At 43.2% G+C, this 27299-nt stretch overlaps 1 protein-coding gene across 1 annotated transcript; it reads left to right on the top strand.

Moving 5' to 3' along the window:
• The first annotated feature begins 5970 nt into the window (after window positions 1-5970).
• hsd17b12a (hydroxysteroid (17-beta) dehydrogenase 12a) lies at window positions 5971-24764 on the top strand. Its single transcript, XM_070831045.1, has 11 exons — window positions 5971-6148; window positions 17076-17122; window positions 18047-18122; window positions 19814-19921; window positions 20888-20952; window positions 21135-21179; window positions 21598-21632; window positions 22445-22526; window positions 22716-22781; window positions 23774-23923; window positions 24251-24764. The coding sequence occupies exons 1-11, from the start codon at window positions 5971-5973 to the stop codon at window positions 24389-24391; spliced, it is 993 nt and encodes a 330-aa protein (XP_070687146.1). The 3' UTR covers window positions 24392-24764.
• The last annotated feature ends 2535 nt before the right edge of the window (window positions 24765-27299 follow it).

The following is a 27299-nucleotide window of genomic DNA, read 5'->3' as shown; positions in this document are numbered from 1 at the left end:
GTAGAACATTATGTAAAGTGTAAAGTTGGTATAGTGCAAGTTTTTTGGCACATTATTTTAGTTTGCACGATTTTAAACTTCAACTTTACGCCCTTTCTCTTAAATAGGTGGTGGGTTTAGTTTGTAAATTACCAGTTTTATTATTATCCAAGTGTAATCTCAGTGTGAGTGACTGTCTGTGAGTGTGTGTGTGTGTGTGTGTGTGTGTGTGTGTGTGTGTGTGTCGGTCCGATTGTGCTTCTGAGCATCTACGTACGCACATGAAAAATTGGGCACAGTGTGTGTATGTGATTTTATATATAGGTGTGTGTGCTATCACCTCTCTGAAGTCTGTAACATGAACGTAGGGTCATGCAAAGACATTTGGGGTAAATGCTGCGTGTGACACACACACACACACACACACACACACACCTGATGCCTATGAGATGCATTTGGATAAGTTATCAGTTAAATTGGTCTAAAATGTTTTTTGAAAAGTGCAGGAAATACACACTGATATTATACTAATACTTACACACACACACACACACACACTGACGAGAGTCTGACACACTCATAACGGCTGGAAATGTGTGTGTGTGTGTCCGTGCATCGTCCTCAGCAGATGAGATTTAGAGATGATTATTCAAACATACAATAATTATACATCAAGACAAACATTTCTATTTTAATACATTATATTTCATGTGTAAAGCAGGAACTTTAGCTTTATGAACTGGAAGAATATAAACATACAAAACTTAAATTAAAACTTCTTTTCCTTTTTTCTCATCTTATTTGATATTTGAGAGAAAACTATTTTACGATGAAAATATTTTCCCCGCGTGCTTATTGATCCCAGATTTAGGCAGAACGACCCCCCCCCCACTTTAAATGTTCTGGTAATTTATTGTGTTTATTTCAACGTGGATTCGATAAAGCAGATGTTTTATTCTTTATTTTTATCGGAGATGATTTTGGTGGGTTTACAGTTTGTGGGCTCAGGGAAGCTTTTACTGTAGTTCAAGCTGTTAATGTTAAAGAGAGAGAGAGAGAGAGAGAGAGAGAGAGAGGCTTCAGTGTTACACAGGGCGCAGTGTGTGTGTGTGTGTGTGAGGGTGTTTGACTGAATGTGCATGTACATCTGTGTGTTGTCACTTTTTCTTTTTTACAAGAGGTTGATCTCATCAGCCTTATGCACAATTTAGAGCTGAGTGTGTGTGTGTGTGTGTGTCTGTGTGTGTGTGTGTGTGTGTGTGTGTGTGTGTATGTGTTGGACTTAAACATGTATCTTGATACCTTTTAATTTTTTGAACGTGATGACAAGACTTTGATGAGACATGAAGGAACGTTAAATGTGGAAGTGTTTTAAGTTCTTTTGTTTAATTTGTGTGTGTGTGTGTGTGTGTGTGTGTGTGTGTGTGTGTGTGTGTGTGTGTGTGTGTGTGTGTGTGTGTGTGCCTTCTGCTTCCGAAAGGGCACAAGGCAGAGTGTGTGTTTCCTGTCTTTCTGGTGTGTGTGTGTGTGTGTGTGTTGTAAAAAGTAAAGTGTATGGTGTAGGGCTTCTAATGTGATCTCTTTATTTTGCTCTTTTTTTCTCAGGATGAACAGGAAGCTGTGACAGAAGCCACCATGTGAGGACGTGAGGCAGCTTTTATACGTTCAACACCGTCTGCTCATCTGAACATAACACACACACACACACACTCGCACACACACAGGTTTCATGTTATATGTTTCATGTTATATGTCATACAAAAACAAATCACAGCTAACCACTTGTACTGTGTCAAACAGCACGTTGGCTCAAATTCTGCTTACAATCCTATTTTTTAACACATAATTACTGACTGAGTAGAAAAACTGTAAAATATAATTTGATGTGAAAATAGATCCATTGAGACTATTTTTTTTTTTTTTTAAAGATAGAGACCCACTGAAAGATCTTTTAAATTCCAACACATGGTAGAAATGAGGTGATTTCTCAGCTGCCGTTTTCTTCAAATATGTTTTGAAGTTGAAAATTTAAAGTGGTTATAAATCTAAAAAGTAAAAAGTAAAACCACACGTTTTTTAAAAAAAAGTTACAGCCATGAAAATATAACAGAAGAGGTTGAATTATTAGAGCACTACTCCGTCTTTTTGCTGACATTAAAAATAAGCTCCTGTCTGTTCTCTTTGTCCTCAGATGCTGTAATGTTGCTGTCTGCGTCTTTAGAAACTTGAAGCAGGACTGTAGGTATGTATGAAATAACACAAACACATGAACCATCATTACTATTAATCTGATAGTATTGTTGGGAGGATGCACTGAACCTGTGCCACCTCTCAGATACTTTAGATGCTTTGAATAAGACTCTGTGTGCAGAGTTTTATGAGGAGAGACGCACTAGTTAAAGGTTTGTCAGAGTTGTACTGTAACTCATTTGGAGCAGGTTTTTCCCTTCATTAACGTTTGCAAGTCTCTGCGTTTGGATGCATGAAAGAGGGATTTGGCTGCTTGTGTTGCGTTGATGTTACTCTGATGTTGAAAAGTTATTCTGTGGGCTAAAACAAAGCACGGTGTGAAGGCGACCTGCTAGAACGGCACAAACGGGGCCGAGAGTGGTCGGTGTGTGTGGCGGCCACGTGTGTGTGTGTGTGTGTGTGTGTGTGTGTGTGTGTGTGTGAGGGACGGGGCAGGAGGGCTCTGCTCGCTGGACTCCCTCAGGTGTGTTATGCTCGTGCAGACGTGGGGAAAACCCCCCCTGTGTGGGGCAGAAGTCGGTCATTAAACATTTGAGAAGCTTTTTAACCTCTTAAGACCCGAGCTCTTGTTTGATCTGCATTTTTTATTTCTCCTTTCTATTTGGGCTTATTGGACCCTGATAAGTATAAAACCTTTTTACATGGTGTAGTTTTAGAGAAAAGTTATATCCACATATGTGGTCTTAATTTCTAGAAAACACAATAAAGTCACCTTTGTGCAAAACTCTTTATTTCCACCCTGAACATAGCAGTTTTTTTTTCCTGACTGCTTTTGCATGTATTTATAACACATACAAAACATATTGTGAACATGTTTTGAAAATCACGGAGCAAAAAACAATATGAAATATCAACAATTTTGCCCACATACATGTCCATACGGCCCCAGCTGAGCAGAATTAACTACTATGGTCATATAACCCAACATGTGATGTCCACGCATGTGTACGCCAGGTCTTTAGAGGTTAAGAGTTACAGGGGGGGGGTCTGTGTGGCGCTGCGCACTTGTTCAGTGTTTCAGCACCACGGAGGTGGACAGCGACACAGAAAGGGAAAAAAGAAACCGTTGATTTATTATCCTCCAAACTGTGTGTTCATTCACCACAATTATATTGAAGTTAACCCCCAAAAACAAAGAGGTTGAAGTCATTGAAGACAGTCGGGATATTTTTTTTTAATGTTGGTGTCAGTGTGAGGAATCATCAGCACGGAGCAAAGTTCAGTCCCAAACTCTGACGTGATGTGAGTTTTAAATTAGGATGTTTTCTGATCACGTTAAAAAAAAAAACACACAACAACAACAACTTCTGTTTCATGATTAGTGAAGTTAAGGAGATATAAAATATAATTTGGGCTCAGTGAGGTTAAGAAGGTGACAGTAACAGAGAGAGGAGCGACTGATGTGTCGGGCTGCAGTGTGGAAGTGGACGGTAGGATGAGGGTGTGTGTGTGTGTGTGTGTGTGTGTGTGTGTGTGTGCTGAGAGGAGGGGGGCAGAAACTTAAATGTGGAAGAGCTTTGTGTTGCAGTATTTAGAGGTGGTGTGTGTGTGTGTGTGTGTGTGTGTGTGTGTGTGCTGTCGATACTGGGAGGGGTAAATATACTTTTCATGTAAACAAACCAAAAACCTGAAATTAGAAAACAGTAGAAACTGAAGTTTGTTTTTTGCCTCTTGTGGGTATTTAAAATTAACTGCCCCCCCCCTTAAAAAATGCATCATCATGCGTGTTAACAGTTTGTGCACGAGCTGATATTTTAATATATTTGCTCACTTTTTTTCTTGTCTTGTAAATTACACACACACACACACGTGGAGAATTTAACTAAATCCACATTTTCTCTCTTGTTTTCAGCTGTTGGGCTGCGAGGACACGACCGAGACGTGAAGGTGGACTCTCAAAAGAGTGTGTGTGTGTGTGTGTGTGTGTGTGTGTGTGTGTGTATGAAATCCAATAATATTTAGTTATCAATTTAAACACAAGTCTACTCACTTACAAAGCTAATGTCACTGTTATGGCTGCTTTACATTACACTTAAATTATTTCTGTGTGTGTGTGTGTGTGTGTGTGTGTGTGTGTGTGCTGTTGTTATATGTTTACATTGTTGGCAGATATTTGAGTGCAAAAACCAGATCCTTATCAGAGGCCTTGAGTTGATAAATGTATATTAAACTGTAGATGAATGACTTTGCAGTGATGCCAGAATATAAAAACCTGTTAAAGTGACTTTTAGGAAGATTATTATTCGTGGATTTTATTTCTCTCTGCACATAGGAAGCATCACCGATACTCAAGCTGGTCAGACATACATTTAATTTCACCCCGTTTGAAATTGTTACACAACTTGCTGCTCCTTTTCTTCCCTCTCGGTGTCACGTTGACTTCGATCCCTCCACTTGTGTCAAAGAATGCGAGCAGCTGCATGACGGATGTCAGCGTGCACACACATTTTTATACTCTCGTCCCTCTGCAGAGTACATGACAGGCTTTGCTTTGTGCCACAGAGGCTGCGTATGTCAGGATTTCATGTTTAGTTTTTGGTGTGTGTGTGTGTGAGAGAGAAAGAGAGAGGGAGACAGGGAGCATGGCGGCAGAGGGAACTGGGGATGCGGGAGGGGGGAGAGTGTTGGAGACTCAAAAAAAAAAATGCTGTTGCAAATTTCTGGGTCGGAGTGGAGAGCAGAGAGGAGACACTGCTGAGGAGAAGATCGTGACAGTCGGTTGTGCTGAAGCATGGCTGACTTATTCATGTGCATGGAGATGTTTTTTTTAAAAAAAAAAGCAGTTAAATAAAGCGATGGAAACCCACAAGCCTGCCTCGGTGTTTATGTAACACGCACACATCTCATCTCCCCATCCTCAATGTTTGGGATGGGGAACTTACTATGTTGATGGTAATATCGCGAGATTTTGGTTTTGGAAGTGGAAAAATGGGCTGGGGATTGTAGTTTTTTCCTTTTTGGGGAGCCTGGACGTGCGCATGCTGCGGCAGACGCAGGTTTGGAGGAGTTATGTGGCGCAACATGCCTGAAACTGTGCGCTAAGATGTTGCACTGCGCCTGTTTCCACGTGTTTTTGGTGGTTATCAGCAGTATGATGCAGACAGAATACCTAAAATAGACGAGTGACTCATGTCTAGGTGGGAGCAGGCTGACCTCACAGACTGGCACCGCTTTAGCCAATAAACTGCATCCAAGCGCGCTCCAAGGGGCGGGAGGACGCGCACATTTTTCACCAATGAGAGCATCCTTTCATTCATAAAGTGGTGTGGGCAGTTTTTTTCCGAAAGCGTGGGTTTGGAGGGTTTCATAATCCTGAGTGAAACCGACAAACCTGCTCTGCCGAGAGCCAATGACAGCCTGCGGATGGGAGCTGCCGTAATGTTTGTCCAATCGCTCATCATCCCGGTCTCCCTTTGACCCACCCTGTTTCATACAGAAAATCGAATGAATGGGGGAAGCTCTGGAGCTGATGGACCTGCAAGCGCGCCAACCAGCGGGGTGGATGAGCCGAGGGACGGCTGCTGCAGCCACTGAGCAGCGGAGGAGGGCGGGGCGGAGTAGGAGGTGGGCGGTGCGCTTTAAATCAGGCTAGACAAGTGTTGGGGGAGTTGGGGGAGTGTGTGATGCTACAACCTCCTTATAAAGGGACTCTCTCTCACGTTGTGGCTTGGAAATTAGAGCACATTGCCTAAAATTGAGGTCTCCACACACACACACGCCGAGTCACCGAGAGCCGCTGCCATGAACTGGATGAACGTTGAGGAGACGCTCCGCAGGGCCGAGACGCCTCTCTTCTGGGTCGGTGCGTTCACTGTGGCCTCCCTGGCGCTGTGGCTGCTCTACAGGCTGCTCTCAGGCTTTAGGATCTGGGTCTTGGGAAACGGGCAGCTGCTCTCTCCGAAGCTGGGCAAGTGGGCAGGTGAGTTGGGTCACATCAATTTTCACGCCACCTACATCACGGTCACGAAGAGGGCAGCTCAGAAGTAGGCAGGTGGACTCGACGTGCAAACCCCCAGAATGAGGTTATTGAGCTCAAACTTCACTTTGGCACAAAGAAGAGCTGCATTCTGGTGCGTTTTTGTGGCTTAATTCAAGGGGAGGTTGGTGTTGCGTAACAAGCGCAGGTAAGCAGCTGATTGACTGACAGGATAATGGTCCTTATTAGCTCAATTGGGGCTCCTTTTTTTCTCGCGTCAAGCACAGCACCGTCTGCTGCTACCAGGGGCTCCAGCCAGCGTTTTCACCCACATCTGAAGCGGCGTGGGGATGCCCCACATTGGTGAGCCAGGAGCCAAATTGCGCAGGCTATGCGCACTTTTCACAGAGCTGTTTTATGTGGGTGAGCTCTCAGCCAGCGCACTACTGAACCACATTAGCCCATCCGCATGATGTAGGACAAACCCATGTGCCCAATTAAAACGTGACCTACATCTAGATCGTTCCCAAAGCTTTTGACTTCTCAAAAAAAACATGTCACGTTGTCGTAGTTTGTCCAACATTTTTTGCCACTTGTGTTGATGATCTTTTACCTCACTTTGCTTGGGAACACGTTGAGGCGATGTTTTGTCATGCTGTTGCTTGTGTCGTCGGTTTCTTTCTCACCACTGCTTGTCACATTACCTTGTCCCATCCCGTTTGCCCCATGTTTATGCAAGACGAGACCAAAACGTCTCTTAATTGGATTTGACTCTGTGGTGCACTTTTTCAACGTGCTCGGCCAAATAGGAGCGAGTTTCCAGTCGAATGTGAGTGTATTTTGGTTTGGTAGAGAGCAGTCTCATAGGAATCGCCCTGCCATGGCTTGACCCACTTCTCCAGTCTCCTGTTTGGAGAAGACTGCTGCGTCTGGAGCCTCTTGCTGCGCAATTTGCCGAGCGCTCCCCTTCGCGTCGGGATAGGCTTTCTAACACCCCCAAACCAGGCGACCCGGATGATTTGAATGCTTGTTGTGTTTTTTTTTGTTTGTTTCTTTTTAATAACCCAGGTGTTTATCAGCACCGTGACGCGCGCTGTCTTTAAATAATCGTTTTTGTTTTTTATGAATGGGGCGTTTTAATGAATGCCCTGTGCGCCATAAGAGGTGAGATGAAACACAGGACACAAAGGTAGGGTGCCTTTAGGAATGGCATCTTTTTTTTTTAGTGATTCTGCTGGAATATGCGGAGGAATACCGGTGCACACCGATGAGTCATGCGCTTGTTCATCGCTTCGTCATCCATTGGTCATATAGAAATTGTGATCCCCTCCCTCCCTCCTCTCCCCTCCCCTCCTCCCAACCCATTCACTCCACCTCCACCACCCCCACTATCTGTCAGATATAGCTCTAACTTTGCACTAGAGGATCCTTCCTTGCTCTCTTGAAATGATTCCTCAGGCTTTTACTGAAGCAGAGCACATTTTTGGTGCAGTGAAGAACCTTTTTTTTTAAAGAGGTTTTCTATTGCATCAACTATAATGGGTCAAATATAACCTCCAACACACTGCTGAAGAACTGTTTTAAGAGTATTGGAAAAGCTTCAAACCTTTTTTATTAAAGAAATATTTTAATTCACTGAACTAAAGGTTCATGAAAACTGTTACCCAGCTTTCCCACGCCAGTCCCATTTATTCTTGTGTACCCATTTTTAAGATGTGAACCTGCATGCCACTCCCTGAAACCAGTTGCTGCCACCAGTCTGACAGGTCTTATGCTCATTTTCAATCACAACGGCCAGAGTGAGTGTTGGCAGGAATTAAACAGGTGAAGGAGGGGGGGGGGTGTTTGCTAGGCCTGAGGTGTCCTTCTCAGCTGGTCTTACCAGATTTGCAGGTCTGGCCAGGTTTGACAGTGGCGTGATTTTCTTTAACACACTTGAACAGACGTCAGTGGTGAGACTCCTTGTCTCCACCTTTCACAGAGACACTTGTTGCAACACGTTAAACCTCCTCTAACTACTGAAAAGGCCTTTTATTGTTTTTAATCTAATGCACAACAAGCAATAAGAGTTTGATATTTGACGTCCTGTTGAGTTGTAGTGTGTAGCTGCTCCACAGAACATGCATGAGGCTTTTCAATCATTTATCTTTTTCATTAAGTTTACATTTAAAAAAAAAGATAAATCACCTGAATGTGATCTGAAGATATTAGCTGTAACTTCTGTCATTTTAAATGCATCATTTCAGTAACTGTTGTAGTTAATTGGCCACTGGATTTGTATGTAGACTTAAACTGTGTTTGACTTTATGTAAGAGTCTGTTTCCTAGACAAAGGGCTAAAATCGGTCACATTTTTCTTCACCCGTAGAAGACGTTCTTAGACTGACGTGCTTTCTAGAAAGACGTGTCATGGTCATGACGATGACATGGCTCATCCATTAAACATGTGCTTTTTGCAATCCACATGGCTGCTATCGCAACACAGGAGACAGCTGGTATTTCCTGGTCAGACAAGTTTTGAGTGTGTTCGGAGGGCTGAGGTAAAGTTTGCCTGGTAACCACTAAAACTAGATCAAGAGTTAATCCCCTGCATTTTTTTTGTTAGTCAGGTCAAGTAAATTTGTAGTTGTGTTTTTTTTTAATTACGTATTTCACTGCAAATCTTTGTGTCCTGTGTTGTGCAGTAGCTCTGCAGCTCCCACTCACAGAGGAGAGCAGGGATTTCTCTGGAGTTCCTCTGACAGTGACTGGTCTTCCCCTTAGTGGATGGGACTCGTAGTGGCCAAACAGGTGCACTGCAACACGAGTAAAGGCGGCTTTCCCAGCCTCTCTGCTGCACTGTGCATCCACACATGCAGACTTGCCTTAAGCACCTTCCTTTTTTAACCCTTAAGCAAAGGAATGGCACTTCTGTAATTGTTGGTTCTTTTTTTAGCACATTTTGAAAAAGACACGTAGGTGCATTTGTTAGTCTGGTTTTGGAGAGACTGAATCTCTCAGTCAACATATTTAAAGTATATTAACATTCTTTTATGAGGCAGTGTTCAATTATCATGGTTTCTATTTACAGTGGTGCAGCTTCTCCCTCTGATGGGTAGTAGTGCCCAGGTTTTTCCTCTCCGCTCACTCCGCACTTAGCCCCCAGCATCCCATATTATATAAGAGATCCAGTGTCTGTTCTGTTGCGTGTGTGTAAAACTCCATTATGGGGAAGTAAACTAGACCAAAGGGAGCTTTTTGCAACAAAGGAGGGGGGGAGTTGATGTGGCATGTGCCTTTAGAAGTGCCTTCCTCATCCCTTCTGACATTAGAGTTTATTGAGAAAATTGTCCTATTATATAAGAAGGATGCAGCCATTCATCAGCACAGCACAAGAGTGACAAAGACTTGGGTCAGCACTTACGCAAGAATTCAGCTGCGTTTGCTTCGGCTCCAGGAATAAATATTTGCGGTGTGAAAGTTTGTCAACACAAGCTTTGGGAGAGTCAGTTACAGGGCGGCGTTGATTATTATGAAAGAATGTATTTTCACTCCTTTTTTTATGAATAGGAATTAGGCTTCATTCGTGTCCGAGTGTGTGTTTCATCCTTGTGAATGTGCTTCCCCCTAGTGCTTTATGAGACAGTGAGTGTGTGGGTGGAGAGAGAGGGAGAGAGAACACTGCTGTTCATGTGATGAACACGCTCTGTGACACGTGCTAGAGCCGGGGATGCTGGGTAAAAAAAAAAAAAAAAAAAAAAGAGGGGAGAAAAAAATCCTCTGCATCTCCCTCATTTCAAGCTCTTCTCAATCCCTCCACCCCTCCCTCAATCCATCTCACCCAACTCCCCATCCTTCTGTGTGTGTGTGTGTGTGTGTGTGTGCTTCACTTCCATGTTCCTTTGAGCGTGCTGTTCATTCTCCATCCGTCTCCCTTCCTCTCATCTGTGTGCCCATTCACCTCTTCTCATGATGTCTCCTGACTAAATTTTCCCCACATTCATTTTCTTAGAAATTAAATACACAGCCACAGCGCTGATACAAGTTGAGCAAGATTTATTTATAATGTTGTTTATCAAAAAGCATGGGATGGCATTACTGTAGCTCAAGATGTTTTCTGACCACCGCTGAGGATATCTAGTAACTTGTCATTGACTTTTGGTGTCATCTCTTTAAACAAATAATTAGTTAAATGATCTATGGGTGCATGGATTAATCTGCCAATCATTTTCATGATGAAATGTCCGTGTGTCCAACAGTCTAAACCCAAAGATAAATGGGTTTATTGTCATAAGACAAAGAAAACAAGTGAATCTTTACAATCTGAGTAGCTGGAACAAGGGGATGTCAGGTGTTTTTAGTCGATTTTTGAATTGATTACCAAAAAATTTGCAGTGCAACTTTCCGTCGAGTGACTAATTAATCCAATAATCATTTCAGCTGTAATGTGCACTTGAAGCCCTCACACTACCAAGGAACTGAAATGCCCCAGCAAATAAAGGTGATCTGGAGAGTTAAAGTAAACTTTGTTCCATAGACGGAGAAACCAAAGACATTGTCCCTCATTAAATGCTTAGAAATTGTACATTTGGTTCTTTAAGCCTTGAGTTTTATCATAAACTTAACTTCATGAACACGTTTAACTGGCCTCCCAGCCTACGTGCGTCTTAAACACACTCAAGAGGAAGAGAGAGCATCAGGTACATTAATGAAGCAGCGGCTCAGTTGTGTCATCTAAATGTACAATACTGGACCACCAGCATATTTGGAATCGGTGTTTTATTACCTCCTGTTAAATGACACCTTCCTATGAAGGTTGCAGCCAAACATGCCAGAAAGGCAGTTGGTTCAGTTGCGAGTATCTGTTGAAATGTACTTCGAGGTGCAGGCGTCAGTGTCTCGGGGACAAACCTGAAAGAAAGAATGTTCTGATTGTTACCTCTGCAGGACTGAAAACATGACAACATCACCTGAGAAGAGTTTATTGGATGAACACTGGTGTTGCATGAGTGATTTATGTCGTTTTTTATGACCAAAACAGCACCTGTGTTTCGATTTGTGTGATTTGGCTGTAAACTGAGACCTTTTTTAATGGAAGAAATGACGTCTGATCAGAGTAGGAACCCACAGAATAACAATCCTGGCTGTTAAAACATGTTTAAGAGAATCATCCACCTGATGCTCTCGACAAATCTTCAAATTCCTTTCAAAGTATTATTACATTTGTTGAACTCCATCGTTTTTTTTTATCCACCCATTGTGAGTTCTGTCACAAATGCAGGGATGTACGTTACACAAGAGACTTTTTCAGTCATGCAGGTGTGTGCAGGTTTCCATACCTGTGACCAAAGACGACACAGGTAATTTCACCCCCTCAGCCAGAGAGGACGCACTAACAAAGTGAAGTCGCCTGCTGGAGGCTTTGTTTGACGTAAAAAGCCTCCACACAGTACAGTCTGTCCTCTGCGACACGCAGTCAGACATTTAAGTTTGCTTCTGCTCAGAAATCACCTCGTTTCTATCCAAGTAGTTGTGTTGAGGGAAACTATTGATTTTTAAACGAGGCATGTGACAGCAGGAGGGAGGGGGACGGGACTATTTTTGCTCGGTACCCAAATATAGATGCTGGTTCTATCTTGGGCAGCTCTGAAGTACATGTTCTCTTTTTCTCTGTCTCTCACCCTCCCTCCCCTCATTTCTCTCTCTCTCTCTCTCCCCCGGCCCTATCAAGCTTTATTTTTGTCGACTTTTATATTACCCATGTGACTTTCCTCCCCTGCTATTTAAAGCAGCATTTGTGTGTGTGTGTGTGGGTTTTGAATGTGGAAGGTGGATGGATGGAGAATGGGGTGTGTGTTTGGTTGTTGGATGTGGAAGAGAGGGGGGGGGAGTGTTGCTGTCTTTTGGATCTTGTACTGCATCCCTCCCTCCCTCCCCTCTGAGGTAGGAGGGGCTGCTCGTTGATAGGCGAGTTTGGGGTGCGACAGATTACATAACAGTACGTAACGAGAGCGGGGCATACAAGGACCGCAGTCTCTCCTCTCTGAGAATCTTAATTGGGGATTTGGTGGTGGTGGTGGTGGGGAGGGTTGGGGGGGGTGGTTTGCGCTCATTTTAGTTCTGTCTCACTCTCTCTTTGCATAGGAAGTTGAATCTTCAAAACAAAAAAAAGCCCTCACCCTGTGGGTAACTGATAGTCTAGAGCATGCCAGCTTTCTCTACAACTGAACACCACATCAGCTTATTTAACTAATGAGCACACCTTCATCTTGAGAGGGAATCTGAGTCTCCATGTTCATAAAGACTTGAGGTTTTCTTTTGTCTTTTTAAACATGAGCTGCTCATCCTCACGCACGTGCCTTCCTATGCAGCCCACGTTAATCTAAATCAAAGATTCCTCACAAGTATCAGCAGATAGGGCTTTTGTGGTCGCTTTGTTCTTTTTTTCCCACTGCTCATCAGATCAGATGTTCTGTGGGGTTTTTTTGGGGTTTTTTTTTTTTTCCCAGCCTGCAGTGCTCATGCTGGCATCAGGGCTTTAGGTGGAGGGCTGAGGATGCAGCAGCAGCAGCAGCAGCCTGGTCGTCGTGGTGATGGTGGTGGGGGATCTTGTTGGTATTCAGGTGCTGCGGCAGGCAGGCAGGCAGGCAGGCAGCTCCCAGACGAGGCAGTGCAGGCGCGCTGCTATTTTTACTCCTCCTGCTGCTTTTTTTAGACCCTCGGAATAGTGAGCAGGCAGCGGCAGGGGCTGCTCCACTGCTGAGGGAGGGAGGGAGGGAGGGAGGGAGACAGAAAAGGCTGGGGGATGTCAATACCTCTGGACGTGATGTGCAGCACTGAGCACAGCAGAGCTGCGGTGCAAATGCGCCCCCGTCAGGGCGCTTCAGAGCCAGCAGAGCGGACCGGTTTTCTTAGAGGCGGTGGAATGGGGGGGAAACTGGGTTCAGGGAGGTGTTGCTGGGAATGAATGAGAGGCAGCGGCGTTCACATCCCCTTCTGCTAACACACATGCATACATTCATGGATTCACACACTCCTGTCCTCAAGCCTCTTTTATTTATTTATTTATTTTTTTCTTCTCATATGTGGTTGCCCCATCAACACACATTCACTCTTTGTTGTCAGTGCGTGTGTGCGTCAGTGGCACTGCTGTCAGTCACGTGTGTGCTTGCGTAGACCTTTTTCTTTTTTTTGTTATTACATCTGTGTGTGTCACAGATGTAACGCATTGCTCACGTGAGGGGAATTAAGTCTTACTGGGAGCACTGGTGTGTGTGTGTGTGTGAGAGAGAGACTGAACTGAACAATGGTAATCTTGGATATTGTGTTATAGCTTATCTGGTTTATAATTTCCTTGAATAATTTATTTCTTGCATTCGTTTGACTAACGGTGGCTGATGGCAACTCAAAAGTAAAAAGGAAATGTCTTAAGACTGGAGAGGAACTCCGTGTCCTCGTCCCACTGCAGGAGCCCCCTGTTATATTTTTATATAGAGATATCCACACTTCACTGTCACACACTCCCTAAACAATGTTTATTGAGAAAATGGTGCTATTATATAATGAGTGTAGTCATTCATAAGTACAGCATGAGTATTATGGGGGGGCATTAGGCCTGGGGACAGGTGGAGGGGACAGTTGGTAAACTAATGCACAGTAGAGTGGCAATAAAGAGAATTTCTGATGCTGTTTTATTTCTTTATCCAGCCATTCGCTTTCCTGTTAAGGCAGTGGAAGGAATTTTAATTCCACAACACTGTTTTTAGTTCAGTTGTTTCGTTAACCTGCTAACACAAGTAGACTTCTGTACCAAACAGTTTGAGAGGACACAGCTGGAAAGGTTTCAAAGAGCGACTTCATCTTAAAAATGGGCAGATTCTTGTGCTCGTTCTTCTTCTAGAATATGATTTGTACGAGTTGGTTTTCCAGGTCTGCCAGAATAATATTTTTTTTTTAAAATTGCATTTAATTCAATTAAATTTATTTGTATAGCCCAATATCACAACAGAGTTGTCTCACAGTGCTTTACAGAGTGAAATAAACAAGAAATGTAAGCAAACAATCTAATAAAGAGTCCAACAGTCCGAGGCATCACCTGTTTAAAGACTCATAGAGAAGATTTGGCTAATAGGAAGGGTTTTAGTTGCTGTTTTAGTGATGAGCCAATCAAGGCCTTCATCCAGCCTTTTATGTAGAATTCATCTAGCTTAAAAAAAAAAAAGAATTAAAGAATAAGTAAAGACTGACGTGTATTTCTGTATTCTTAAAATGTACTGTGGCACGCACACCCTGAACAGATGTACAGTCTGACATGTAGCACACAGCTATATACCATAATGTTCTTTGCTGTCATGTTGAAGTTCAAAAGGTGATGCTGTACGTGCTTTTTGTTGCAAAACACATTCTCACGCACAGGTGCAACTCTCTGCACCTGAAACTCAGTCATGCAAGGGAACGGCATGCGTCACAGCTGCCTCTCTGTGGGGTACGTCTGCCGTCCCCTGTGACAGGAATGTGGTCGGTGGTGTTTTATGGCTAATTTAAAAAAATTCTTTCTGTTTCTCAGTGTCTGCTGACACGGCTGTCATTTGTTCCTCTAAGGTACCATAGGGTGAGTTAGAGATGAATCACAGGAGGTAATCCTCATCAGTCGGGGCTTTTCTTCACTTGTTGGTACAAGATGTCTCAGAAAAGGCAGCTGTTACCACCTAGTAACTCCAGTCCTGTTGATTTTTCGTGATCTAAATGGTTTCATGCTCCTCTCTGCTCCCTAGTGTTCGTTTATACTCCTTCAACGCTCATGAGAAAACTCCAAACATGCATAATTATCACCTGGGGGGGGGCTGATTTTTACAGTCCCTGGCAGGTTGACTTTCTGGAAATGTGAGGTTTTCACCTGCCAACCATGAGATATGACATTTCCAGTGTTATTTTGGAATGCGTGTTATGTATTTGTGTAAAATATGAACCCTGCAGCGCATAAAACGACTGAGCTTTACTCATGTCTCTAGATTATATTAGGAAAACTAATTTTATGTCGACGTGGTTGTTGTACCCCCCCCCCCCCCCCACCTCCCCCAGCCATTTTACTTTGCAACGAATGTAGCCTCTCCCTGCCTCTGTTTGCCCCCACCTGCATCTGCAACGAGAGCGTGATTTGGTACAGCCCATGTCCATTGAGGCTTTTCTGCCACGGAGCGTTTCATTCTTAACATGGGGGAGGTTTAAAAATAACCAGGGATTCTGCTCTCTTTTCACTTTTGACTTTGTGCTACTCTCTCTCTCTCTCTCTCTCTCGCTCTCACTCCTCATTCACTCACTTGTTCTTCTCTCCCCCCTCCCTCCTCCTCCTCTCCTCCACCGCCATCTCTATTCTGTCTCTTTCTCCTTCACTCATTCGTTCTCTTGCTTCGCTCCAGTTCTATTTTTAGCCGCCCCTAGGATCCCTCCTCACTCCCCCCTCCTGTCCTCCCCCCTCCCTCCCTCCCTCCCTCCCTCCCTACCCCACTTCACCCTCCTCCTTTCTCCTGCTCCATGTTCGTCATCACTCCCTCCTCTCTGCATCCCCTCTCTCATCTTGTCTTTTTCCTGCTCTCCAGCTCTTTGCCAGAGAATGTCCTCTACCTCTATTAATCTTTCATCAAGCCTTCCTAATATTATATTCATGATGCACAACTATGTGTGTGTGTGTATATTTGAGTACCCTGATCCCTCCTCACAACCTTTCTTTTTTTTTTTTTCCTTTTTCTTGTGTCCATTTTTCTGCCTCCCCTTGTTCTTCTTTCTCTTCCATCCCTCCTTCCTTCCATCCACCGCCCCCCTCCATCAGTCAAGAAGGAGCTGGGGTTGATGGGCAGTGAAGGTTTAAAAATAGCCCTGCTTGCTTGACAAGGTGAGGAGAACTCTGAACACAAGAAGAACATCAGCTCCTCTCTCTGTCTTCGTCGTGCCGCGGCCACTTTACCTTTTTTTTTTGGTAGCGTTTCTATGAAATATTTCCTCTTCTGGTCCCCTCTGGTTTTCCACCAGTCTCCCTCCTCCACCTTTTTTTTTGTCCAAACTACAGGTGCACTCGCTTCCACCTTGCCAGTCAGATTTATCAGTGTACTAAATTGATAAGTGATTCAACAATGATATTGTTTTACGTCTCAGGAGCCGCTCCCAGTGAAGTGTCACTGAGGTTTGAAGGCTTTGTGAATCCTATACGGTCTTCTGTCTTTGTTCTGCTTCAATCTGTGCCATCTTATCTCAGCCTCTATACAATCTCCATCCCCTCTCTTGTCTTTGTAGCTTAATCTTTGTGATTTGACTCGTATCTATACAGTCTTGCGCTGTATTATTACCTGCATCTCTGCTTCAAACTCGAACTGCACGCTCGCTTTCGTGTGCACCTTGAGAATGGACAGCCTGTAAGCATCTGAGAAAGTTGTCATCACAGCGCTTAAAGAGAGTCTCTCCTAAATAGCAGGTGAATGGTACTGTGGGGTGTGTTCGCTGACGTGTCGCTCACCCGTAAAGAGCCCTGGGCTAGACTCTTTACTGGGGGCTGTGAGCTGATAAGGTGACAACTGAAAGTGGTCAGACCAGATCTGAAGGAGCGTTGTGAGCGAAGAGAATCATATTTGTGTGTGTGTGTGTGTTTTTATGTGCGGCTGTCAGAAGATGGCATAGTAGATGTGCCAGAGTAATGAGTCAGTCTAACACGACTCGTCGGTGATGCTCCGTTGCCACTGATGTAATGTGACTTTAAGGCCGTTTGACAGGGTTGCTGTGAGTTTACCTAGATCTACAATACCAAGTGAAACCATGACATCAATCATTGTGAATATTAGGAATATCAACCATTCTGGGTCAACTTTTGGTTGACTTGACCTCTGCCCTGCTTACATGCTGTTTGATTGTTGTGAAGAGAAGCTAAACTAACCTCTTCCTTCTTTCTGTTCTTTCTCCAGTTGTGACAGGAGCCACGGATGGAATCGGGAAATCCTATGCGGAGGAGGTGAGGCTCCTGGACCCTTATTTATTTCATTTCTTTCACGGAAAAAAGCTGTGACTCATGCATACACACACACACACACACACACACACACACACCGTGTTCACTCATAGGCCACGGTACGGGAGAGCTCTTACAGCCCTATTAACATGGAAGAGAGTCCTCACACGCGTATGCACACACACTTAAATACAAGTTCGTCAGCAAGAGCCCATACGGAGGTAACAAGCACACGTTGAACAGGGGCTACCCTGCCACGTGTGTGTGGCCCATACTTGTGTGGGTGTGCTGGCTGTATAAGAGTCATGTAGGGCCTTTGACTCATACTGTTGCTGTTAGTGGGGCTAGCCGCTTGTCACGCAACAGTAGGCCACCATTTTACCAAGGGTATTGTGCCACACACAGTTTTTAGGCATGTTAATACATATGTAGAAATGCACTACTTGAACGCTGCTTCCACATGGAGCATGATAAATCCACCACTGTGCTTTAAAGTTTCAAATAATTCAAAATGCACAAAGCAGATCTGCTCACTCTGCACTGCAACATGACCACATACTGAAAGATCAACCTGGCTGATCTTCGACCCTCTTTGTTTTAGTCTCGTTCGACTCAAATTTAACGTAAGTTAAGTCTGAAGTTCTTGAGTTCTGTATCAAAGTCTTCTGAAAGCGTGCTTCCAACAAAATCAGCTCAACACGTGTGCTCACACATGCAGGTAGAAATAAGTTATCAATCTTGGATACATTTAGGATGGTGGGTTACCATCGCTCTCCCAGTCATCTGATCCCGAGTCAAAGCAGACTTACTGAAGCACCCTCTCACTGCCACCTGTAGTTTTCAACATATTATGTGACGTTTCCCTCAATATATTGAAGTAATGGTCATGTTTGTGCATCAGTTACTAACCGGTATTTCCTTTTCTAGCTGGCACGTCGAGGATTTGCCATGATGTTGATCAGTCGCTCCCAGGACAAGCTGGATGACGTGGCCAGGACACTCGGTAAGTGTGTGTGTGTGTGTGTCCACAACATCATGGAAACCTGTTCAGGGTTGAGAGCACAGTGAGTGGGCTGATGAGGATGTGTGTATGGGCTGGTGGTGACGGGCTGAAGCGAAGCATGCAGCCTCCCCCGTCGGCTACAGGGTTTCCCAGGCCTCTATAACGGGACATTTCCTCAACATACAGGTTTAGAATATAGTCACAAGTGGAGAGAAGGAGATAAAATGTCAGTTTTGAAATGGCTAACTTGTCAAAATGTAAGTTGGCACATGTTTGTTTTTAGATATTTCACTTTGTGCAAAGTGCTGCAACAAAAAACACTTTCCTTTACAGAATCAGAATAGTGAAACTACTCACAAATGGACAGATTTACTCTCTAAATCCCATCTTTCACACTGTTCTGCATCCTGCTAAGTCGTGCCTTTTTGTTCTGTTTGAGTACTAAAGTGAAACATGCAGCCAGTAAAGTAGGCTGTGTTTTTATGTCCTCATGTCAGTAGGAAGAAGGAAAGATTTGATATCTGGCACGATTTTTCTTAAAGAAACTCGTGCACCGACCTGTTTCTCTGAGGAAAGCCTGGTCTGCCTCTAACAAATCTCATTCAAGACGGAAACAACAAATAGAAAACGAGCTTCAGTATGAAAGGGAAAACTTTTTTTTTTTTTCCCTCCTTCTTGCTGGCCTGTGTCCAGATTTGAACAGAGACTGAATGGTGAGTGGCCCCCTCCTGTTCAAATGGTGTCCTCTCTTTCCATCTGTCTCTGACGTCTCCCACAGCGCAATTTCCCCTGTCGTGCTTCAAGTCCACGGAGGGGGCTGATGGGTAGTCACGAGCGGGGTGCGGCGTGCCAAACTCTGGCACTCCTCCCTCACGATTAGTGTGACGTAACCGGGCAACCCACCCTGTCCCGCCTATAAGTTCATTGTCATAAATGTTTCTCCTCTCTCTCTCTCTCTCTGTCTGATCGTACCTAACCTGGCAACCACAAATCATCCCTCTAATTTGGCAACCTCAGCGTTAACGTTTCTGCTTCTTTGCAACCAAAGCTGCTTTTATCATATTATTTGACATTTGAACTCGTCTACACGTCTAAAAACAATCTGAGCTTGTATAGATATCAGGGAGGCTCCCACTCCTAACCTAACCTCTTTTTGTTCACTTGCCCCCACCTTACATCTCTCTCAGGTTTCCCCCCACCTTTTTTTTTTTTTTTAAAAAACAAAATCTTGTTTCAGTGCTGAAGATACACCGACACATTACTGGTCTTTACTGAGGCACATCCCAGGAATTTTTCCTCTTATAACTCCCTCCACCACCTATCAGCTAAACGAGTCTTTGGACAATAAATTCTAATTGCAGCAGGCGCGTCAAACATGACGAGGGAGAGGGGGAGGGAGGGGAGATCGCTTGGCTGGTTTGTTGGTACGCAGTGCCCTCTTCAGTTCAAGCCTGACAGTGACTGGGTACATGGTCCATTCATTTGAACGGGTCTGGGGGGTTGCTCTGTTGTTGGGCCATGTAATGCTGGCTGACTTGTGACACATGAGGAGGCATGATTAGTCTCCAAGATCTACTAAACTTAAACATGCCTCCTTCTCATCTCTTCTGTCTTTTTCACAGTGTAAACACTTTGTTCATTGCCGTGAATGATGATGATGATGATGATGACACTTGTTTGTCCTTTCACAGAGGAGCTGTATAAAGTGGAGACAAAGACGATTGCAGTGGACTTTGGCAATGCGGACATCTACTCCAAGATCGAGGCAGGGCTGGACGGTCTGGAGATTGGCGTTCTTGGTAAGAGCTGATTTTTCAGGACGGCGTGTTCATTTCTAAAGACGTTGAGTTTTGTCTCGTCTTCGCTGCACTTTAACAGACCGCAAGAACCTGTTGTGTTGCAGACATGAACGATAAGGCCTCCTAAAGGGCAAAGCAACAGAATAATACAAACTATGCATCATTCAATAAACGTTTGCATTCACTTGCCCTGTGTACTCAAACAGTGTGAGCCGCATTGTGTTTGCAGTATGAAAAATTGGACATAAGCCTTTCAGACAGTCTGGCCTTTGTTTCACTGTTGGCATACCTCCCTGCTGGATCTCACTCTATCAGTCAAGCCGGTTGTTCTTCCGATCCTACAAAGCTGACTGTTGAAATGTGAGGTGGTGTGATCTCTTTTATTTCTGTCAGAGTTGAGTAGTTTTTTTAAACTCCCTTCATTCAGATGCTTGAATTAACTTCTTTGCCGTTTCACTGTCAGATAAAGTTGCACATTGTCGACTGGAGCTCAGCTGAATTAACATAACGTTGTCGTGAAGGAGACGTAGTGCCAGGACTGAATACACAGAGTGAATACTCTTTTGTGCATGAAAAGACCAGTTTTTCTACTTTTAGAATCGTTATTTCAAGAAAAGATTTCATTTTGAAGAGATCACACCTCAGGGTTTATGTTTAAAGTTGCAGTAAAACATCAGTAGTTGGTGTAATCTTTAGAGTTCACATTGTACTTTTCAGTTGAACGTTTAAGGAACTCTTTGTCCTCTTATGATACCAATTGTGCTCTACTGGATGTAAGGTGTGGCTGTGTCTAATGTGGAGTGAATGCCTGTTTTCTATCTTGTTTGCTTTTGCTGCCACCTTGTGGTAGAAATTTAAAGCTAGTTTGGTTTCTGCAGCACCAGGTTTTTTTTTTTTTTTTTTTTTTTTTTTTTTTGTGAAAATGGTAGAATAACTGCTTTTTTTTTCTCCTTTTGTCTCCAACAGTCAACAACGTCGGTGTGTCCTACCCTTACCCTGAGTACTACCTCCATATTCCTAATCTGGAAAAAGTGAGTCCTCTTATTTCACGCTGTGAAAAGACCAAATGCATTCATTTTTTAATTTTTTTTCCAAGTTTCTTTTCTTTGTGCTGTGCTCCATAGTTTCAGTAACTCACCTCTTTGGCTTTGCACTGTATGAACATAATCTTATACACGAAATGTTTCGCTGACTGGTGCTTTCTGTGTTTCAGTTCATCACAAATATGATCAACGTCAACATGACCTCAGTGTGTCACGTAAGTTTGTCTCCGTCTTGCACGACGAGGAAATATTACAAATACTTCTTAGCCAAGTGATTGCAAACCACATCTTCATATCACGCCCCGAGTCTCAAAGTTTAAAGTTGATCTTTCCTCCTCCACCTTTTTTTTGTTCTTCTCCTACTCTTCTTTTTCTTTTCCCTCTTCTGCTGTTTCTACCATGGTACCTGCAGTGTCTCAGTTGTTCCCAAAGCAACGGTGGACTACACCAACGCTGTCTGTACTCGCCACCCACGCCTCTCTCTCTCACACACTTTAGTCTTTTTCTTTTTTTAAAAATAAAACTCATTCCTTTCTTTCACAGTCCCCTATTTATCCTTTTTTGAGTTTTCTCATTGTTTAGTGGGATGGTTGATGTTGACCGCTTGTCTCGTTGTTGTTGTTTTTTTTCTAGATGACCCGTCTGGTGCTGCCCAGAATGGCTGAGAGGTGAGTTAAATGATAGGCTTCCATGTTTTGCGACATGACTGCAGTCAAATCATTGTTGTGAATGAGGGATTGTGGCACAGAGCTGCACAGGGAATCTCAAAATTGCACAAAAATAATTTTCCTTTCCACGAGTGTTATTGGGGGAGATGACACTTTATAAAGGTGACTCTCTTGTAGGTAAGAGGACAAGAAATCCTCACCAAGCCCTTGCCATCACTGCATCTCTCTTTTCCTCTCCTCCCTTTGTTCGCAATGCTGACAAGCTTTCAATTCACACAAAGTGCTCTTCCCACCCGATTGGCTGCTCTGTTCCCATGTGACTCCTGCGGTCCAATAGCAGCGCAGGCACATTTGGTGCCGTGTGAGGCTGGAGCGTCGCTCCACTACATCACTGCAGCAACAGGCTGCCATGGCAACACACACGGCCACTACCACACTGTTTTAGTGTGTGTGTGTGTGGAGCATCATCTTGTGTGTATTTGTCAGTGTTCTGGATGTGTATAGACACAGGGTTCCCACATGCCTTGAAAATCATTAAAAGTTTGTGGATTTGAAGAAGAAATAAGTACATAAAAGCACCCCTGAAAACAAATGTGTTGCACTGTTCTGGGATCAGTGCTTCACATCTTGAGGAAAGCCCTGCGATGTACACTGGGGTATTATGGCAGCAGTGTTGAAGGCTTTCTCCAACGAACAATGAAGCCACTGATGTGTAGCTTTTACCAACGCAGCATAATTAAAAACGTGATGGTTTTAAAGCTGCACCAAACAAGTTCTTGTCCTGAATCCTACCTTTTTTTTCCCCCCCTCAGGTCCAGAGGTGTTGTTCTCAATATCTCCTCTGCTAGCGGCATGTACCCCCTCCCTCTGCTTACACTCTATTCTGCCTCAAAGGTATGTGCGACGTGTGATACTGATTAAACAAACTCTGGAAACTGAATTGTTTTTAGAATATTGGTCAGCATCTGTTAGTTTCATCAAGCTATTGGCCCCTTTTGGCCCCATTTGGAGTCTGTAACTGAGCAACATTTTACAGATTGATCTTTTTAAGATTGATCATCTCTCATCCTTCTCCATGTGCAGGCCTTTATGGATTTCTTCTCTCGTGGCCTTCAGGAGGAGTACAGGCGTCAGGGCATCATCATTCAGGTGAGTTTGGGGATTCTCTGATGGGATCAATCCCTCTCCTCCTCCCTGCACAGGATTTTTTTTTTTTTTTTGTGCTAGGCTGTGGGGACACTCACCATTTTTGAGCTTTTTGAGCCACATAGATGCCAATGAACTGTGTAAGAACACTGTTTCCCTGCCATAACTTTAAAAGTCAGTAAACCACACCACTGTAGGCCCGAGTCGTCTCAATCGTGGCCTGTTTTGCTCACTGCAAGTCTTTCAAGTTATCCCTACCCAAGCTGAAAATGGTGCACACAGGAATCTCTCAAGGGTCCGTTATTTAGATGGTGTATCTGCCCTCACACTTCACCCTCACGTGAGTGTCCGTGATCCACAGAACATTTGAACTGTGAAGACTGTGGTGGCAGCTGTAGGTCAAACTTGGATTGTGGCTGTAAATTCAAAATGTTCAACAAAAATACTGATTTTTATAGAAATCTTTTGCCTTTGACTCAAAGAATTTTAAGCTCTGTCAGTCCAGAAAAGTTAGGAAATCCAACTTGTAGCTTTGAGCCAAGCCTGCCTGAATGGACAATGGAATAAATACACATCCACGAATGATGCATCTCATATGCATTTTTACAGGAGAGGCATTTTTGACAATATGCTGTTCCACTCAAAGCTTGCTTGTTCTGTTTTTAGCACTCTGTAGTATTCACTCATGTGCCACCTTGTGGTTGCATTGTGTGCCGCAGTTTCACCTCAGCAAACCCTGAGTGTATTTTCACCCAAAAAGCTCATCAGACTAGTTTAAAGCAAAAGAGTTTATGAATTTTAAGTCGATGCATCTTGCAGTGCCGTTGCTCGGCCTCACAGGAAGACACACGATTGGCTAACATTCATATAACTTTGTTTGTACTGCAGATCCGAAGTTCTACTTTTGGAGGTTTAATTCAGATTTTGTGTAGGCATTATATTTTCTTGGATATTAATGTTTTGTAAGCTCATGTCGCGTGCTTATCTTCCTGCAGAGTGTGCTGCCCTTCTTTGTGGCCACCAAAATGACTCGTATCAGGACGCCCACCCTGGACAAGCCCACCCCAGAGCGCTATGTGGCAGCTGAGCTCAGCACTGTGGGTCTGCAGAGCCAGACCAATGGCTACTTCCCCCATGCTGTCATGGTAAGAAGCAGGAACCTCAAAATACTGCTCCAGAAATGCATTAAGTAAACATCAACGTTGCTGTTAGTCAGACTTACAGACTGAATCATCTGGCTCAGTGTTTGATTTGAATGCCCCTTCAGAACAGTTCAACACATATCCAGTATACACACAGGCTCTAACAGTTTGTGGAAACTGATAATACTGTAAAACAGCTTGTTTTTTTTTTTTGCTGAAACACTGCACCAAGTGTTTTCATTCAATAATACATGCCTGGAAAGCTGTAGTTTAAATTGATCCCATGAACCCCAGTCATTGTGGTGTGTTTTTTTTTTTTTTTCCTTGCAGGGTTGGGTGACCACTAAGCTGGTGCCGAGCAGCATCGTCATCTTCCTGGGAGCCAGAATGAACCGTCTGCAGCGTACCGGATACCTGCACAGGAGGAAGATGCGGGAGCAGAAGAACGGAGCAAGTTATAAGAGTGAATAGAGAAGATGGCTGATGAATCTGCAGGTAGCCACTCGCAGTGTTTCAGGAAAAAGGAAAAATATTGTTTGTATCTGTGCAATTGATCCTCCAGGGTTACCTGAGATTTCACCTTTGTGCCTTCAAACCATGTGTGCAACTTTGTGACTGTGTTTTTTTTTGGTCTGTAGAGAAATGGCAGGAGATGAAATGATGATGATAAAATGCTGCTCTTGGCAAAGGACATCAATACCTTTTTGTCATTGACACTGTTGGTGAAAATAATATAGCAAAAGATGAGGGAGTTAACCTGCTGTTGTAAGCAGTGGAAACGGTGGTGGGCATTTTTTTTATACAGTATATGTAATTAAGATTATTTATTTTATATCCATGTGAACACACGAGCCAAACTTAGTTTAGATTAGCTTTAGCCTGTTTACAGATCACTAATTTCTGCTTCCTATCATGTCAGTTTACTTGCATCATGAATGGGCTCTCTCATTTTTGTTTTCTACAATATTTCATGTTTACAGTATATTTAAAATGATACTTTGTGGTGGGTTATTGTTGAACCAGTGTATCACTTGTTCTAAACCAAAGTTTTTATACATAGATAGTTATTCACTGTTGCCTTTCTACTGACATTAATGCAGGAAATGGTCAGATTCAATGAGCGGGTACTGACTGGTTAAACATGTATTATGAAAGGGTGCAACGGAACTGATGTGAACTACAGTTGCTCCATTTTGTGCCTGATCAAAATGTGCAAATTTTCACAGTCGAACCTTTTAATATCTGCACATTTAGTTTATCCACTGTTTTGAATGTCACAGGGACAGAATGTTTTAGATTATTTGCTGTGGTTTCACACTTTCTTCTCATAGTACTAAATGTTTGCTGCAAAACAGGAGAACTGCTTAAAATGTCTTTTCACAGTTTGTGCACAGTTGAATACCCCGTAGGATTTGGTCTGGTCTGTGACTCAATGAAGCTGCCTTGAACTAAACACCTTTTCTCTGTCAAAAGTCTTTTTAATATGTTTTGAAATCATAATTAGATTTTCTACATGTGAAATGAACTGTTAACGTTTACTCTGCTGGCAACTTGTGTTTTAAACAGTTTGTTAATAAAAAGCTCGCTGGAATACAGTATGGTATTGTGTACTTTCTTTTACTAATGGCTGAATAAAATGACTGTACTACACTTTTGTTTTGCCTCAGCAGCATAAAAAGATCTGGACATGGTTCTCATCCTTTAGTAAAAGTGATAATATAAAATACTGTTACTGTGTAAGTGCATTCAAATTGTACTTAAGTAAACCTGGAGAATTATCAGCAAAATATTAAGTATCAAAAGTAAAGGTACTTATTACGCAGAATGACCTGAGTGTTTCGTTAATACATTATATTCTATACATTTTTAACACTTTGATTTATTACCAATTAGATTTTCATATACATGTAGCCCATCTAACCAGTAGTGTGGCTGCCTCACTTGCCCTATGACCTCCTGGACTGTCCTGTGACAGAGGAAAAGGGGGGGGTTTGCCACAAACCCATGCTTTAACAGTGAACTGGCTGTGAATTAACCCTGAACTGACTTATCCAAAACAGGAAGCTGTTGTATGAGAGTTCCGGATGATAACGTGATGAACGCTAAAAAGACTGATAAGTGACAATGATGAAGTGATGGAACCCAAAGCCTGCCTCTGGGTAGGTGTTGTGTAAAAGGCCTCACAGTGACGGCTATAAAGTTAACAAAAGAACTTCTATCGACATATATGTTCTGAACCCTCTATGAACCAAGCGACCCCGTGGTCTCCCTCACTCGTGGACCCCTGATCACAGAGGGGAATGAGGGAAGTCTGTATGAACATTCTTCCATTTCTGCTATAAGTTTAAATGTGGTTAAAGAAACTGTCCAAAGTGCCCACAGATCAAATAATGCTAATTAATGTGTTCTTTTGCCTAATGGTGTAACCCACATGTTCATGAATATCCAAGGACGACCAACTAACTAATTACAACTTTTGAGGATGCTGCTTCAAATCCTGTGATAACACTGCAATTCACCACTGAGTGAGAAGACTCAGGAAGTTCATGTAATTAATAATCTGTGTCTAATAAATTAGAAACTAACCAACAATATGTTCAATCCAGGTCTGTTTAATCTGTGTCATGTGATAATTAGAGTAATGGAAGTTAATGCACGCTTGAGAATGTTAAAGATTAGGTCATTGTGTGTCATGCCATTTAGGAAGTTATTTGGTAAAGACTTAATGAATACACGTATTGGAAATGAAATATCTTGATTCTGTATACCATGCAGTGTTAGGAATGAAAATGGATTTGGAACATAGTGAATATGAAACAGAAATCTAATTTAGTACATCTCTTAAGTGATGACACAGGCGTTCCTCTGTCAGAGGAGAACACGCCCCTAAGATGCAGAGGATAAAACCTCTGTCTTCCCTTCTGTCATTGCTTCTTTTCTGCTTTGCTGTTTTTATTTTATTTTTAAGTTTTACTTTGTTACTTATAATCTTTGTGACATCGCCAAGGCCCTCCAGCCTCCTGTCTCAGCCTCCAGAGAGAGGTCCTCTCTCTCCTCCTCCCCTGGAAACCTGCCAGGGACGCTGACAGCTGACCCTGCCTGTGTGACTGCGGACCACCGCTGGATGCATCGCTGCTGGACCAAGGGCCCACGTGAAGTATAACAGCTGGTGCTAGTTCACAAGTTGGTGTCAGTGTAGCTCTGAGATCTATCTAAATCTGCAGGGAGAGTAGTCAGTGGATCCTCTGTGGTTCTAACTACAACGTTCTTAAAGTCAGACGGGTTTCAGTATCCGTATTCAGTTTCATTTCACTATCACTAATCCAAAGGTTTATCAGCAATGTTAGTCTTCTGTCTTGATTGTTGTCTGTCTAGTGTC

This window comes from Pempheris klunzingeri, chromosome 5 (assembly GCF_042242105.1).
Source record: "Pempheris klunzingeri isolate RE-2024b chromosome 5, fPemKlu1.hap1, whole genome shotgun sequence".
Taxonomy (NCBI): Eukaryota; Metazoa; Chordata; class Actinopteri; order Acropomatiformes; family Pempheridae; genus Pempheris; species Pempheris klunzingeri.
The sequence above is the reverse complement of the archived record's forward strand: the minus strand, read 5'-3'. Positions and strand labels throughout refer to the sequence as shown.